At 34.8% G+C, this 15,890-nt stretch overlaps 1 protein-coding gene across 1 annotated transcript in view; it reads right to left on the reverse strand.

The window, feature by feature from the left end:
* The window catches only part of LOC145291564 (uncharacterized), a 130,912-nt gene that overhangs the window by 19,637 nt on the left and 95,385 nt on the right, over positions 1-15,890 (reverse strand). Inside the window, exons 4-6 of the mRNA XM_080137630.1 lie at positions 10,271-10,421; positions 9,118-9,249; positions 3,098-3,171 (exon numbers count right to left, since the gene is read on the reverse strand). Of these exons, the coding sequence (XP_079993756.1) occupies positions 3,098-3,171; positions 9,118-9,249; positions 10,271-10,421 (357 nt within the window). The remainder of the gene's footprint in view (positions 1-3,097; positions 3,172-9,117; positions 9,250-10,270; positions 10,422-15,890) is intronic.

Consider the following 15,890-nt stretch of genomic DNA (forward strand, 5'->3'; position numbering starts at 1 on the left):
AGGTGGAGAGAATGGACAGTGAAGGGGGAGTAGGAGGAGAGAACAAACAGCAGAGAAGAAGGGGAGCCTGACGAGAGAACAGAAAATGAAGGGAGAGCAAGAGGAAAGAATTGACAGCGGATGAGAAGTGGAGGGAAAGGATAATAAAGGAGAAGATAATAATATATTCTATAATTGTGCTATCGTTATATGTTTGTTGAGTGATGAAATTGAAAATAAAGACCTATACCAAGATCAAACAATTTTTCTCATCTAAAATTTTATAAGGAATCCAATAATGCAAAGATTTTATTCAATTTTATTTATAAAAACTTGGATGGTTGGACAAACAATGGCAGGTACTTATGCACCTATGTTACTATGCTGAAATAATGTTATTTAGAAAGCCATTCTTAACAGAAGGAGGGGAGGGTGTTTTGTAACTATTCTGTACTTTCACCTAGAAATTTAATAAACAAAAATATAAAAATTGAATTTAATTTGAAAATACTATTAAAAAAAGCAATAATTTGAAGTTTTTAATGCCACTCAGCATATTCTGGCAGTACTCGGCATATTCTGAGCAGACGTTTAGGAGAAAAACGGTTCGTAATATGCACTATTAACGACTTCTGGTTCGTACAATGCACTAGCACCAAAACTTGAAAATTATTGAAATTAAAAAATTTTTTTAAAAAGTTGTTTGAAGTCTATATCAATGTGGTTTGTAGGAAACCCGGTGGACACGAGTTCGCGTATAAAAGAATGACAATATTAGAAGGAATTTTCAATAAATTTCAATTATATTATGTTTATTTGTCGACATAATATGTCGTACAAGATGGTATAAGATGTTCATGTCCCTAATGTTTGAGAGAAATATCTCTTCTTCAGGGGAGAAAATAGAAACAAACACGTACAACTGTTCAGCAAGGCTTTCCTTTGTATGTTTTATTTATTTACTAGCGTTGCCCGGGTGTGTCAAGGTGAAGAATGGGGGGGATTAAAAGGTTTTTGTAAAAGAGTGGTATAGTAGAGGGGTTCCCCAATGTTGCTGGGGTCAAGTAAGGAACCCCAGGGTAGGGATTTAAAAAAAAATAAATTGGTAGTAGGCAGTTTGGGTGGAGAGAAAAAAAAAGTGGTAGTAGGCAGGCAGGCTCGAACTCATAACACGAAGGAGAAAAAAAACAAAAAAACGTGACATCTTTGTCAATGTCTCCATCGCCCGACCGGAAGTTCAGAACGTTGAAATTAAGCAATCCAACCGATATGATGACTTGCAAAAATTTCGACATAAAAAAACTGACCCTTCCTTGTACAAACTGCCCAGTTGAGGATGAAGGAATTAATGTTTTTAGCCAATTTTTCGATATTTGTCGTCTGAAGGGTCGAGCTTCAAAACGATACCGATCTTGTGAAAATCCGTCACCTCTGTCAAAAGTTTTTGCGAGGCATACAAACACACACACACACACATTGTCTTTTATATATTAGATTTTTTTTTATTTCCGGAAGTCAGTCCCACAGACTGGCTGTCAAATCAATTTCCAGGATACGAGTTGTGATGAACATTAAGTATTGTTGAGAATTATTGTAGCTTTTTTTTTTCCTACGCACCACTTTAATATAGCCCTCAAACATAACTCCTTTCACACTACACACAATGCTTCAAGCGAACTACAATCTCCTTCCTTAAAAACTAAGAATACAAATGAGCCCAAGCAACCGTGGTTCTGATATATTCCTGGATGTAGCTGCTAATTTATATTTTGATGGCTTGAGATTTTTTTCTCTTCAAATACATTGATTAAATATTAAGATAAAAAGATATTTTGACGATTTGCATTTAATCATATTTGTCTGAATTTTGTAAAAATGGTCCACGCATAAAAAAGATGCAAATTACTCATCTTAAAGGATTCCAATAAAAAATAATATATAATAACTGTTATCCTGTTTTGTCAAAGTTTGTTTTTTAACCTTTCCTGCAATCAACCATGGACATGGCGCAGCAATAGTTGACCACTGAGGAGGATACATTTCTTGGGAATGTGTCCCCCTCGCTCAATGGTCAGCAATTCGGTGCATAAGTTAAATACAGTCTGAATAATGTGTAAAAAATCACGAGAATTCTGCATTGTTTAGCAAGATGTTTGTTCACATTACATTTAAATTTCTGTTTGTTGGTACGAATGGAAAAACAAAGTAGAGAAGGCAATTCAAAATCAAGCTGTTCGAGGAATGAAGCTATTAAAGTAGAAAGCTCGCCAGTATTTGGTATTGTTTTGTAGTGCGACTTTATTATGCACCTTTGAAAGTCTTGTCAAAACGCTTACTGAATTAGAGAAACTTAAATTATTGTCTATAAATTCAGAAAAAAAACTTTTTGGCACTGAGAATCACTCAACCATGGAACAAGCTGCCTGTATTGGTTGTTGAGAGACTGCATTCTTTAAAACTCACATTTCCCGAAATTCGAAAAAACTATACCCGATGTGCCTCCCCCCCTACTCCTCTTCCATGAGCATGCACTTTTGATGGGTTCTAGTTCACCTGGACACTGCACCAAATGATTTCATTATTATCTCATTTTATTGAGTCAGGTAAAATTTTATGTCAGAGACAAGGAGTCAGAGCTTGCAATCTTTGCAAGATTCAGACTCATGTTTTTTTTAAACTGACTCCAGAGTGAAAAGGATCATCAGCTGATTTCTACTTCGGATTATGTGAATTATTCAGACTACTGTTCTCAGTTTGAGTCTTATTTTCACAACGTTTTGGTCGATGTAACCTCCGACCTTTTTCATGTGTATCTTGTTGAACTTGGGAATCTTTCTGTCAAACTCTGAAATTTGCACAGAATTTTGAATGGAACCTTTTATTTAAACCACAAAGATAGCATGCCCTTGTTTCATTAGCCATGACAGGGTAGAAGTCCCAAGTAATTCACAATTGTATTTTATCATCTGCATTTGGACAGAAAAGTATAACATTTACAACTGAATTTTAATTTATCCACGATGTGATGGGTCCTTGTATTGTAGACAAAATAGCCACACAAAAACGAGAGACAGAATTAACTGATGCCAAAAAAAGAAACGTAACATGGACTACTCACCTGTGTGCGTCCGAGTATGCGTTTTTAAATGATGACTCGCGATGAAGGATTTTCCGCATCCGTTTTCACCACATCTGCAAAAAATGAAAAAACATGGCTTTTAGTAATGCAATAATATTTGATTGCAATCTTAACATGACCAACATACAGGAACAACATTACAAATTACCACATCTGGGCTGGTGCATCTATCACTATCACACCATCGACGAAGCTCCATCTCTGTCCCATTATATTGAACCTAATATATAGTAATGAGATCAAAACTCAAGATATATATATATATGATTTGGGTGCCATCAGCTAGAATCAAAACCAAAACATGCAACTCTCCACCTTCATTCCTTAAACCGAGCCAAACCCACACACACATACATATGTATGTATCAGTAGTGAACATTTCAAAGCCAGATATGTTTTTCTTTCATAATATTTTATTGCGTCTTACACATGTTTCATTGTATGGTGGAGAAACACCAAACAACTCGAGGATAGTTTATGTGTCTCAGAAAAACCTAAACAATTGGAGATTTTTTTTATTCCTGCATTAAAGAGGATACAAGTTGTTGGAAAAAAAAAAAAAAAAAAAAAAAAATGGAAATCCTTTGAAGTCATAAGATTCTATAAAAAAACATGAAAAATATACGGATCCGGAAGTGGGAGCATGTCTTTCCTACAAGCGTTGGTGGGAGCTTGGCAAACACATGGCAGATGGTGGCGATAAGGCTGGCTTTGGTGTTGTGAGACATCATGTTGGTGATGTTCTCGACGTATGACCAAACGAAGTAGCCCAACGGGTTCAGGTCGAGGGATGAGTGGGCCAGTGAGAGAAGGGTACAATGTTGTAGCACTCCTTTTGAAGCCAAGACTGGGTCTCTTTGGATCTGTGGGCCGTTGCCAAGTTCTGCTGGCACACCCAGGGTCTGCTGGCACACCCAGGGTCTGCCAGTGGCCACCCGATTGCACTAGAGGATATCCACACTCTTAAGCACATCCAGGTACAATTTGGTGTTGATTTTCAAGCCAACTTTAAAGATGTGAGGGTGCATGATTTGGCCCTCATTTGAAACCACACCAAAGACTATAACCGTGGCTGGAAACGCTTTTCATCACCTTGGGCATATCCTTGCTATTCGTGGCAATCCAGCAATGCATTTTGAGGGTGATGACAATGGTCCTGTTGTCATAACTTGGATTGGTAGAGAGCACATCTCTAATCTCATTGTTTTATTGTTCCACTGTGTGTGTGTCTGTGTGCATTATATATATATATATATAAATTTGTGTATATATTTATATTATTTTTCATTTTTATATATTTAAAAAAAAACTAATAAATATAAAGATATTAGGAGTCAATAAAGATGCAAATATACAAATAAAATATTAATAACAAAAATGGAATGATAAGTGGTATAATGGATTCGTCCAAAAACTATAAATAAACACTTTTTTGTAAATAACAAACACGTTTTGGGGCACTAGGATGGATGACACAGGTAAGGAAGACATTTTTAATAACATGAGTAGTTTAGCCTAATTGATCTGGAGTAAAAAACTAGATTGAATATCCAAAACTTTTTTATTCTTACATTTAAGGGAGATAGTGTTCAATCTACACTGCTGGGGAGCCATGATTTAATATACTGTTTTATTTTGAAATCCTCGAGACAGTGTTTCATGGTAAACAACTGATGATCCGTGAAATAATATTAAGACTAATGTGAATTTGTGAAAGCAAGAGCAATCAGCAGAAAATTAATTGACTTAATGTCAAAATAATTTTGCAACAAAAGACAATTTATATATATATATATATATATATATATATATATGATGATGATGATGATGATGATAGACTCTCCTATCAATTTCGACATATGAGCTTCCGACACAATAATTAAGTTGCTCGGAAATCCACACAGATGATTTGTTTATAGCGGTGAAGGCTTTGTGTAGAACCATCCACACTTTTTGGTATTACTGCTAACCTTTGTCGGTGCAGATGACTGAGATATATATATATATATATATATATATATATATATATATATATATATTATATACACACACATAGAAAGTAATGGGAATGTGTTCTGATGAACTCAAAGACTTGTATCCCCCTCAATGTTACTACCCCTGACTAACCTAACGAGCAATAAAACCTTAATCCTACACTGTAGAGATTCTTAGATCCTGTAAAGCTTTTTACTCTAATAGTTTCTTCCCCTGAATGGCTGGACTTTGGAATTTCATTCCGCTTCCCCAACTGTACTGACATGCAGAAGTTCAAGTGTAATTAGAACAGACATCTCACAGCTCAACTCCCTATATAGTATCCCTGTAATTTTGGTCCTAAATAGTAACCCCTTATGTTCAAGTGTCTTTGTGCCTTTTTTGGAGTCAATTAACAGTAAAACACACACACAATATATATATATATATATATATATATGGAATTGATATATTGAGACTGTCAGTAATTTTCCCCACTCTTTATCTGTGCCTAAATCAAAACGTAGATTCCATAAAGAAAGCTTCTTTATAAGAAGTGCACACCTGTGGAACTCTCTTCTGTTTGCCTGTTTCCCACCTGACTACAACTCAGATGTCTTCAAATCTCCAATACTAACGATTACTACGATACTATACCATTGATTACTGTACACACAATAACCCTTATCCCCGAGTGGTTTCAGGGCCTTGATAAGTGGTGACCTCCATGTAAAAAATTTTTTTCATTCAAGCAAGCATTATTAAATATCTGGAATTTTCAATATTTTCGATTTTGATATAAAAAAGATTATATGGAAAATCAAAAAAAGAAATTAAAAAAGAATCATAAAGTATCTCCATTGTATTTAATATTGTCTGCTTGAAAAAATATATATATATATATATATATATATATATTTATATACTTGTTTATTGTTATATAAACATGCTCACATTATTATTATTAGTATTATCAGCTCTTTTTATTGAGCACTATCTAACAACCTCGTTGAATTCATTAGTCCATTACTTTTGAATATAAAAAAACCCGAGTATATATTTATATATATATATATATATATTTATATATATATATAACTCACTAGACTAGAAAATTAATAACAAAGTTAATATTTTATGACCATGAGCCAAAAAATCTTTGATGTTGATATTTTGATCACAAAATATTTATTATGTCATTAATTTTGTATCCTACCGAGTTATAATATATGGCCTCTATTGGACTTAGTTCTAATCATTGAGCTAAATTTCACCCATGCTATTCACTGGTATTATAGAAATTTGGAATACTACATAGTTTTCATATTTATATAATTGTGCTGAGGTCTTTTTGTCTTCCTTAAGATACAACCAAAGTCAAGTCACACATAATGTCGATCAGAGAGAAGGAAATAATATGCTCAGGTTTTTTACTAACTCAATGTTTGAGAAAAGAAAAACTCATATAGAGATCAAGTGAAAAACTGGCCACTTGATTTCTGAGAACTTCGACTGGACTCAAATGAAACATCAAAGAGAAATATTTATGGCACTGATTCGCGGTTTGATGGTGAAAGCTGCTGACTGTCAAGCTATCTCCCCACGTCCTCTACCCGGCTGGAAAAAACGTGTCGGTGGCCAGCTAAGAACGTGGCTCGGGACTATCAAAGCCGACGCTGAGCTTATTTCGGGCCCGCTCATCTATGGCCTGTCTCGTTGAAGACGTGACTGGCTGTTGCTCACTCAGGATCTTGCCTCCGATCGCCGGGCTTGGGCCGCAGCGATATGAGATGTGCATCTTCATGAAGCCGACTCAACTCCTCCAGAGTGAATGTCGTTTCAAGTACAAGTAAAGTACAAGTACTGTCAATGCGACGGTTGTTGGTTTGATCCAAGGCTGGGGAAAGGTGTATGTTTAACCACACTAATGAGTTGTGATACAAGAAAACTACTGTATGAAGATGACAAATACAAATATATATATATATATATATATATATACACAGACACTAGCGTTTCATCCTTTTGGGAATCATCAGTGCACGTAGTTATGATTATAGCTGATCAGGAGATTTGAACCCAGGCATGAAGCCATTCCTGACTCCATTAGCAAGGAACAAACCGCTTGACTAACGTTAACAGTGAAAAATATAGTTAAAATAAACATTTATACAATGTGTAAATATCATTCAAGACAGTCGAGAGTGATCTTATGATTTTGACATCATGATCTGCGCATTTCAATGCCGATGGTTTGGTTTGGTTGTTTTGTTTTACGGCATATCAACCGTTTTCGGGTTATTTAATGCCGAATCCAGTTATCTTGGAAACAAATTTTATGCTTCAAGTTCTTTATATCTTCAAATATTTATTTGTAGAGTTTGGTTTGTTTCAATGGAGATCACACACACACACACACACACACACACACACACACACACATATATGACTACTTCATTTAACCACATAAATTAATATACGAAAGTATAATTTTATGCGTAAACTTTAAGTATTTACTTCAACAGTGCTCAATACGTAGGTAGAAAGTTATAAAATATATATGGCGATTAAGCTACACACAATATTCCGCGTTTCATCCACACTAGGATTCATCACGCTTATATATCAGTGTATCATTGTAATTTACTAGATGTAAATCCACTGAAAGTGCTCAATGAAAAGTGGTACGAGGTACAGTTAAATTTATGATAGGAGTGGGTGTGCATACTTGTAAGTAGATCAAAGCCAAAAAGAAGAGGTTATTGATCAAGAGTTTGGATTAGGTAGCCAAACTGATGCTTGGTCCATACCGGTTCCAAAATTCACACAGTCTGCATAGATAAGCATCTCATTATCTCTATATAAATAAAATGAACTCATTTTTTCCCATCTGATTTTGACCTTAATAGGATTAAAAATCAAGATATTTCATGCAAATATAATATGCACAAACGGCAGAACAATATCTGAGGTGTGTTATAGGCTTATTATTTCTCAAATTCCTCGATAATCTTAGATTTCTATACTTTTTCTGCTGAGAAATCACGGCCAAAATCGGTTAAGATCAATGGAAATGGTAAAATATTTTCTCTCTTACAAATTCCTCCTCCCCCTGCCACCACTTAACACCGTTTGGGGATCGTTCATAAGGAACAGTTGAGAAGAGAACACTGGTTTGGCTTCGTAGTTCTTTCATGTGAAGTTATTTAAAATCACTAAACTAAGCTGCAGTGCTCTGTGGCGTAGTGGTTAGCGTGCTGGACAATTCACATTATATTTTCACGTTCGCGCCGACCTACCGTAGTCGTTTTTTTTTTTTTTTTTTTTTTTTTCCTAAACAACTGGAATGGACTTTTCTTAGTGGCCAAACTGTTAACGTTGCAGATGTTTTTTTTTGTTTTTTTCTCACACTTTATTTTCCTACTTTTACTCATGACTCCGGGTTTGATCCTTCCTACTTACCTACCATAACATTTTTTAAAACTCCCCCCCCTCCCGTCCCGGAAACAAACACTCGGGCAACGCCGGGTACCCCCGCTAGTAAGGAAATAAAAGGGAAAGTAAGTTGATAGAAATTCATATAAAGAAGTAGACCTTATAAATTTATTGAGAGAGTAGTCCCTTTCCAACTCCCCCTAACCCCCAACCCTTTTTCTCTATTCTTCCTTTTAATCTACCCCCCCTTTCTTTCCTCAACCCCCTCTATATTGCTTTATTTCATTTTCGATTCCTTTTCAAATAGTAGAAAGATATTGTATAAAACAATGACTATTTAAAATCGAGTTTTATTGTAAAGATACGGCCTAATGACATTGCATTTCTAAAGAAATTCCAGCAGAAACATGTATGCACATATGTAGCCAATAATGTTTGTATAAGTAAATCTACAATATATGTATGTGTGTTAATATTACGTTTCTAAGCAATCTTTTAAACATTTTGTATTAAAACCTCTTGATTTTTTAATTATCTTATTGTCAAAACCTGAAGGTTGATGATTGATTCCACAAAGTGATGTGACTTACTTGTAAGGCCTCTCCCTGGTGTGCGTTCGAATGTGTTTACGAAGATCGCTGAGTGTCGTGAAATATTTTGTGCAACCGTCTTCGTCGCAGTTAAACGTGTCACCCGTGTGAAGACGTTGGTGGGCACGTAATCTGGAACACAAAAACAAAGTTTGGAAATGAAAAAGAAGAAAGTGGGCAAGAAAATGCATCAAAACAAACACATACGTATCTAGCATATTTTCGATAAGAAAAAAAAAACATGGCTGCTCACAAAATCTAACTCTTGTATATGAAAATCTTGACTCTTTTTAACAGATATTTAAAAGAACTGGGAATTTTTTTGTTGGGGTAGAAGGAGTTAGCTGGAATTGTAGTATGAAGACGTTGCCTGGAACATGAAAAACAGTTTGGAAATGAAAAGAAAAAAGTGTGGAAGAAATACATTGAGATTTTTATTTATATTTATATAACGAAATTGAAAAAACATATCCAGTGCATTTTAAATCTTTCAATAATTAACTGTGAACTCCCTGAAAGGCAGTACATAAATGTTTAGTAAATAATTACAAAAAGAAATTTGCACATTTCAAACAATTTAAGAAGGGAATAGGCTAAGTGAACTCTAGAATATTGATTTTTTTTTACCGTAATTTACCAATACAAAAATAAATTAGACTAAATCAATTTTTCCGATGCCATACTTATCTGTGCCATTTTCTAAACCTTTTCTTCGATGCCATTGTTATCTGTGCCATTTTTATAAACCATTTTAATGCCATTTTATCTGTGCTATTTTACTAAACCATTGCTATTTTTATTTCTGCCATTTTACCAGGCCATTTTTTTTCAGATGTCATTTTTATCTGTGCCATTTTTCTAAACCATTTTTGTGCCATTTTACTCACCCATTGTTATTTTTATTCCGCCATTTTACCAAGCCATATTTTTTTTCAGATGCCATTTTTATCTATATACAATATTATGATCTGTAGATTTTAGTTTAACAGGTAGTTTAAAATTTAAATTTCAGCAATAGAAAATAAAGTTTAAAACAAACCAAAAAACAGCAAAATTAAAAGAATCGTTTTTGGAATCAGAAATTAAATTATTATCATTATATATATATACAGTTTGAACAGATGACGATTAAAAATGTATTCGTTTCGCTCACCTGTACAAAGTATTGAAAGCTTTTTCGCAGCCCATGATATCACATTCATAAGGTTTTTCTTTTGTGTGGACTCTGACATGGATTTTTAGACTATAGGAGGTCAGAAAGGTCTTGCCACAACCTTGCTGGTTGCAAACAAAATGATATTCGCCTGAAAAAAGAAAATAAAAAAAAAAAACAGAAAAAATTTAATAGAAAAATTAAAAAAAGACAAATAAAAAACAAAAACTAAAATGAGTTAATTTCAATTTCTTTAGTGTGAGTAAAAAAATTTAAACAAGATCATATAAGAAAGATAAATAATTTTAGTATGAGATGGGGAGGGATGGAGGAGGGGTGGAGGAGGGAGGGAGGGTAGGGGATTTTTGATAATATGTGTGCACCTGTTTGTGTGTGTGTAAAAGGAAGAGGAGGGAGAAGAGAGAGAAGAAGAGAAAAAATGAAGGAGAAAGAGCAAAAGAGAGGGAGAGGAAGGGGAGAGAGGGAGGGTGAAAGAGAGCAGAAGATAATTTATGCAAAGAAAATAAATCATCATTTGTTAGAATTTTTCTAAGCTTTAAAAATAAAAAGTGGGAAAAAAACAAAACAAAATTGTTTTTTAAGCTATTTATCTTTTTCTTGAAGGTGATTTGGTTTATTCTATCACCAAATATCTATTACGATATTCAACTTTCTCAGCGAGATATCTCACCCACTGAGCAAGTTAGATATATGTTAATACTTTTAAGTTAAAGCTTATAAATAAACTAGCATGGGTACTCAGCATTGCCGTGGTTGACATGAAGTTCCGTTTTGAACACACCTTCTATTCTAATCATTTTCATGATGGGCAACATGGATACCCCCACAACAATTCCACAAATAAAAGAACAGGTGAAAACATGTAAATGTAATCGCTCAAAAAAAGAAGAAGTATGTGATACCCTCTCCACCAGATATTTCAGCAGAAGGGATACAAAGAGAAGAAACTATTCTCTGGATATTGAGCATTGGAAAGAACCCCCCCCCCAAAAAAAAAAATTTTTAATAAATCATTAAAACTTGTTCCAATAAAAATAGCAGCGAATGCCCGTTCGATTGAAAAAAAAAAAAAAAAAAAAAAGAAAAAAAAAGCCAAGTCGGCAGAACCCTACAAAAATGAAGATCTACCAAAAATGAATTCCAAAATCAAATCAAATTTTTCGTCATTTTATGTTTCTAATGTAATCCTCCCCCCTCCAAAAAAAAAATTGAATATGTCGTATTTTGGGGTTCGTTTTGTTTATAAAATTCTTATGTGAAAGTACAGAACGGTCGCATAAAAATTAATTAAATTTATCTTTATTTTATGTTTCAAAAGTAATTCCTGCCCCCACCACCAAAAATAAAAACAAAAAAAAATTGTATTTGTCATGTTTTGCCAACCCCCTCGATCACCAAACTTGAAAAAATGCTAGAGATGACAGGTCTCGTTAAACGCTTTGTGGCCAAAAAGTGGGTGCTCATTTTACATTAAATTTTTATAGAAAAGTGATCCCCCACTCTAAAATGTTAATTTTCTTTCTTTTTTTTTTTTTTCAAAATCTCTCCTTTCATATTATTTATAAAGGCTGTTTAAATGTATTAAGCCCTCAAAAAGTAGGTCTTAATTTTTTTTAGGGATTAAATGACGCTGGGTCACGTCGTAAAAATTTACCTTTTTTTTTAATTAGAAATTTATATTTCCTATATAATATTTTGATTGCAGAAATTCATGTCTGGATCAAAATAGATTTGCAACAACATATGCCACATACAAATTTATTATGTCTAGAATATTAGCCACTATCTTATGTAACTTTAGAATGACATTTTAGATACATTTAGTTGTTATGATAAAATCCTACATTTCATCCTAGGAGCAACATCACAATCGCAACATCTTTAGATGAAGTAGTTCCTATTTTTCTCTCTAAATCTGAAGTCCTCACACCACCCCCAGTCATCATCAGGAAGAAATATACACATTATTACTATATTGTCCTGCTAACCTTCGTAAATGGATCATACACTCATAGACATACAATTATCTTCGCATTTCGTGAATCGAAAATAACAATTTCTCTTTTCTAAAATTCTGGCAATTCTCATTGGCTGAGAACTGAAAAATCAATTATTCAAGAATACACACCTTATTACAAAAACGAAAACGTCGGACCTTTATAAATATAGCAACTCTCTCTGCCTGAAGCAATCGTTTTATAAATGATAAACCAAATATAAAAATATTAACCGCTCATAATCAGAAATTTATGTATCACCATGCAACTACCTCCCCTCTAAAAACAAAAAAATCCCTATACAAAAAATATAACATTTACGAATAACATTGTTTTTTTCTATTTCGATTAAGAGATTGACTCCTAAGAATTTGTTATCATTGGAATTGAAAACAACCATATTGTAGTCTTCTGAGAAGCAACCCTGAAATACTGTGTTCCAAAGACTGGTAGTTCCTGGTAAGAAACTTTGTTTATGGTAATTATGTTTAGTTTTAGATACACAGTAGAAGAAAGGAAAATTATTTACAATGATTGTAGTCAGACAAGTTTTTGTTGTGAGTGTTTTACCGGGGAACAATATTTAAACACAAGGCAGGAATGGTTGCCCTAAGTGGCAAGCATGTGACATATTTCTATTAAAACTTCTATCTATCTCTCCCTGTTCCCCCCTCTCGCATTACTCCCTCTTTTTTCTGCATCCAGTCTCATTCCTTTCTCTGGATATACATACAGGCAACTCATGTTTATAGATTCTTCAAGGAATGAGTCGGCATAAGGGAATTAATTCTTTGGTTAAAAAATCACAGTTACTTCCCCTTAGTACATCAAAAGGCTGGAAAACGGACTCCCGGCAAAATCAGCACTAGTTTAGAATCAAAGAATGAATTTGTCTAAATTTTAGGCATCATTCACCCAAGGCAATATCGATCAACTTTGTGGGTGTTTGTTTTGTATGCTTCTAGTTTTAGCTGAACATACAAACTGCTTACAGTTTACAAGGATTTTAGCGAAAAAACTGACCCATTAAATTATGGCTCCTTTTAGCCTCCTCCTTCTTTTCACCAAAATCTTTGAGTCCTTAATTAATCAAGCTCTAGTCCATTACCTTACAGCTGCTAAACTTCTGTCTGACCAACAGTATGGATTTAGGCAAGCCCATTCTGCAGCAGATATCCTAATTGTAATCTTTGAACATACATACCATGCACTGGATTTTTTTTTTTTTTACATGGAGTTCACCACTTATCAAGGCCCAATGGCCACTCGGGGATAAGGGTTATTGTGTGTAGAGTACTCAATGGGATAGTGTAGCAATAGTATTGGAGAATTGATAAGGTGTCATTACTTTGGGAGGGGGGGGCGGTTCATCAGCAATTTGTTTGTGTTGGACTTGAAGACATCCAGGTTGAAGTCGGGAGGGAAACAGGCAAGCGGAGCAGAGTTCCACTGGCGTGCAGTTCTAAGAAAGAAGCTTTGTTCATGGAATCTTCGTTTTGATTTAGGCACAAATAAGGAGTGGGGAAAATTATTGATGGTGGTTTCAGCTAGTCAGGTGTTTTTTGAAAAAGATTGGCGAGGGGGGAACCAGAGAATGGAGCTCAGACAAGCACTTGCCATGGAAATAACAATAGAACAAGGACAGGTTCGCTACGTCTCTTCTGTGGGAAAGAGGTTGCAGGGAAGAGAAAAGGGCATCTCCCACCAAGCCACAAACTCTATTTTGTACTCCGTCAAGTCAGGATAGGCTGTTTTTAGCAGCTCCTGCCCAGATGTGGCAACAGTACTCCATCTTTGGACGTACTTGGCTCTTATATAGATAGAGAATTGCATCATTAGTGAAATATCTTCTGGAGCGGTAGAAGGATCCCACCATTTTCCCAGCGACCTTGGCCACAGACTTGATGTATGTGTTCCATTTAAGATCAGGAGTAAAGGTCAAACCCAGAAGCTTATCAAAACATGGGGCCTCCCCTAGACGAGAGCCATCCATTTCAATTGATGCCAGATAAAACAGGAGAGGCTAGGGAAGTAGCCCCTTGATATATCTAAGGCGACAGGGTATGACATGATGATGTTCTCATGAAAATCAAACCAGATGGTATTACTCGATGTATACTTAACATAATTAAATTCATCTTAAACAAAGGAAAAATTCAGGTTGTCCTCGATAGTCATATGTCTAAACAATATAGTATAAATGTGGGTGTGCATCAGAGGTTGATCTTTGGACTTTTACCATTTCTGCCATTCATAAATGACTTACTTGATAAAATTGTCTCTGAGATGGGTATATTAACTGATGACACTACACTCTATAACAGATGCGAGGGGAAAATGAATGAACACATATCCAATGGCGGAAACCCTAGAGGAAGACCTTCAGTCTGTTATGGACTGAAAACAAAAATGGATGGTCACATTCAATGCTGCCAAGACTAAGCTTCTTTCCTTTAATAATTACAAGAAACCTTCTCAACCACTAACAGCCATGGCTAATAATACATTACCTGAAGGTACTTTGTTTAAACTCCTCGGCTTAACGTTCACAGGAAACATGAATTGGGACAAATATACAAAGGGCATTGCAAAGGCTGTTGCAAAGAAGGTGAGCTCTCTCTACCGTGCTAGAAAGTTACTTATGCCTGAAAGTATCCTGCACCCCTATAAGGTCACCATTAGCACATGTATGGAGAATTGTTGCCACTGTTGTCGTCGGCTGGTGCATCTGCTACTAGTCTCTCACTCTTAGACAAGGTTCAAAAGAGAGTCACCAACCTAATAGGTCCCACACTGTTAGATAGGTTTCAACATTTGTCTCATCAACGAAATGTTGCATCCCTCCACCTGTTGTACAACTATTTTAATGGGTGATGCTCCAACGAACTACAAGCCCTTGTACCCCCCTCAATGTAAGTACCCCCCCGACAAATCCAACAAGCAACAAAATCCCACCCCTATACAATAGAGATCTCTAGATGTAAGAAAGCCTTCTACTCTTATAGTTTCTTCCATAGAACTGCTAGACTTTGAAATTTCCGTCTGGGTTCCTGCTTCCTTGACTGTACTGAAATGCAGAAGTTCAAGTGTAATGTAAACAGACATCTTGCTGCTCAACTCCCTACATTCCTGCAAATTATGTCCCAGATATCAACCCTTTACATCAAAGTGGCACTGTGCCGTGTTTGGAATGAAAATGCAATAATAAAAGTAATCTATATATATATTTATATATAACTCGATCAAACCATTACGGCTCACACAAGCTAAATGACATTGCCTTGATCTGGGAAAATTTATCCCTTTTTTGTTTTGATGTTGAATGAGAGCAAAAACAATATCTTGTGATTGTTCTCTACAATAAAAATGACTGCCTGGACTAGTTCAGAATATTATTTTTTTTAGACACACATGCTTTTTTATTTAGTATATGTATATGTTTATGTTTTTTTTTATTTAGTATATGTATATGTTTATGTTTTTTTTTATTTAGTATATGTATATGTTTATGTTTTTTTTTATTTAGTATATGTATATGTTTATGTTTTTTTTTATTTAGTATATGTATATGTTTATGTTTTTTTTATTTAGTATATGTATAT

Source organism: Euprymna scolopes, chromosome 12 (assembly GCF_053919585.1).
Source record: "Euprymna scolopes isolate OS-2025 chromosome 12, ASM5391958v1, whole genome shotgun sequence".
Lineage (NCBI taxonomy): Eukaryota > Metazoa > Mollusca > Cephalopoda > Sepiida > Sepiolidae > Euprymna > Euprymna scolopes.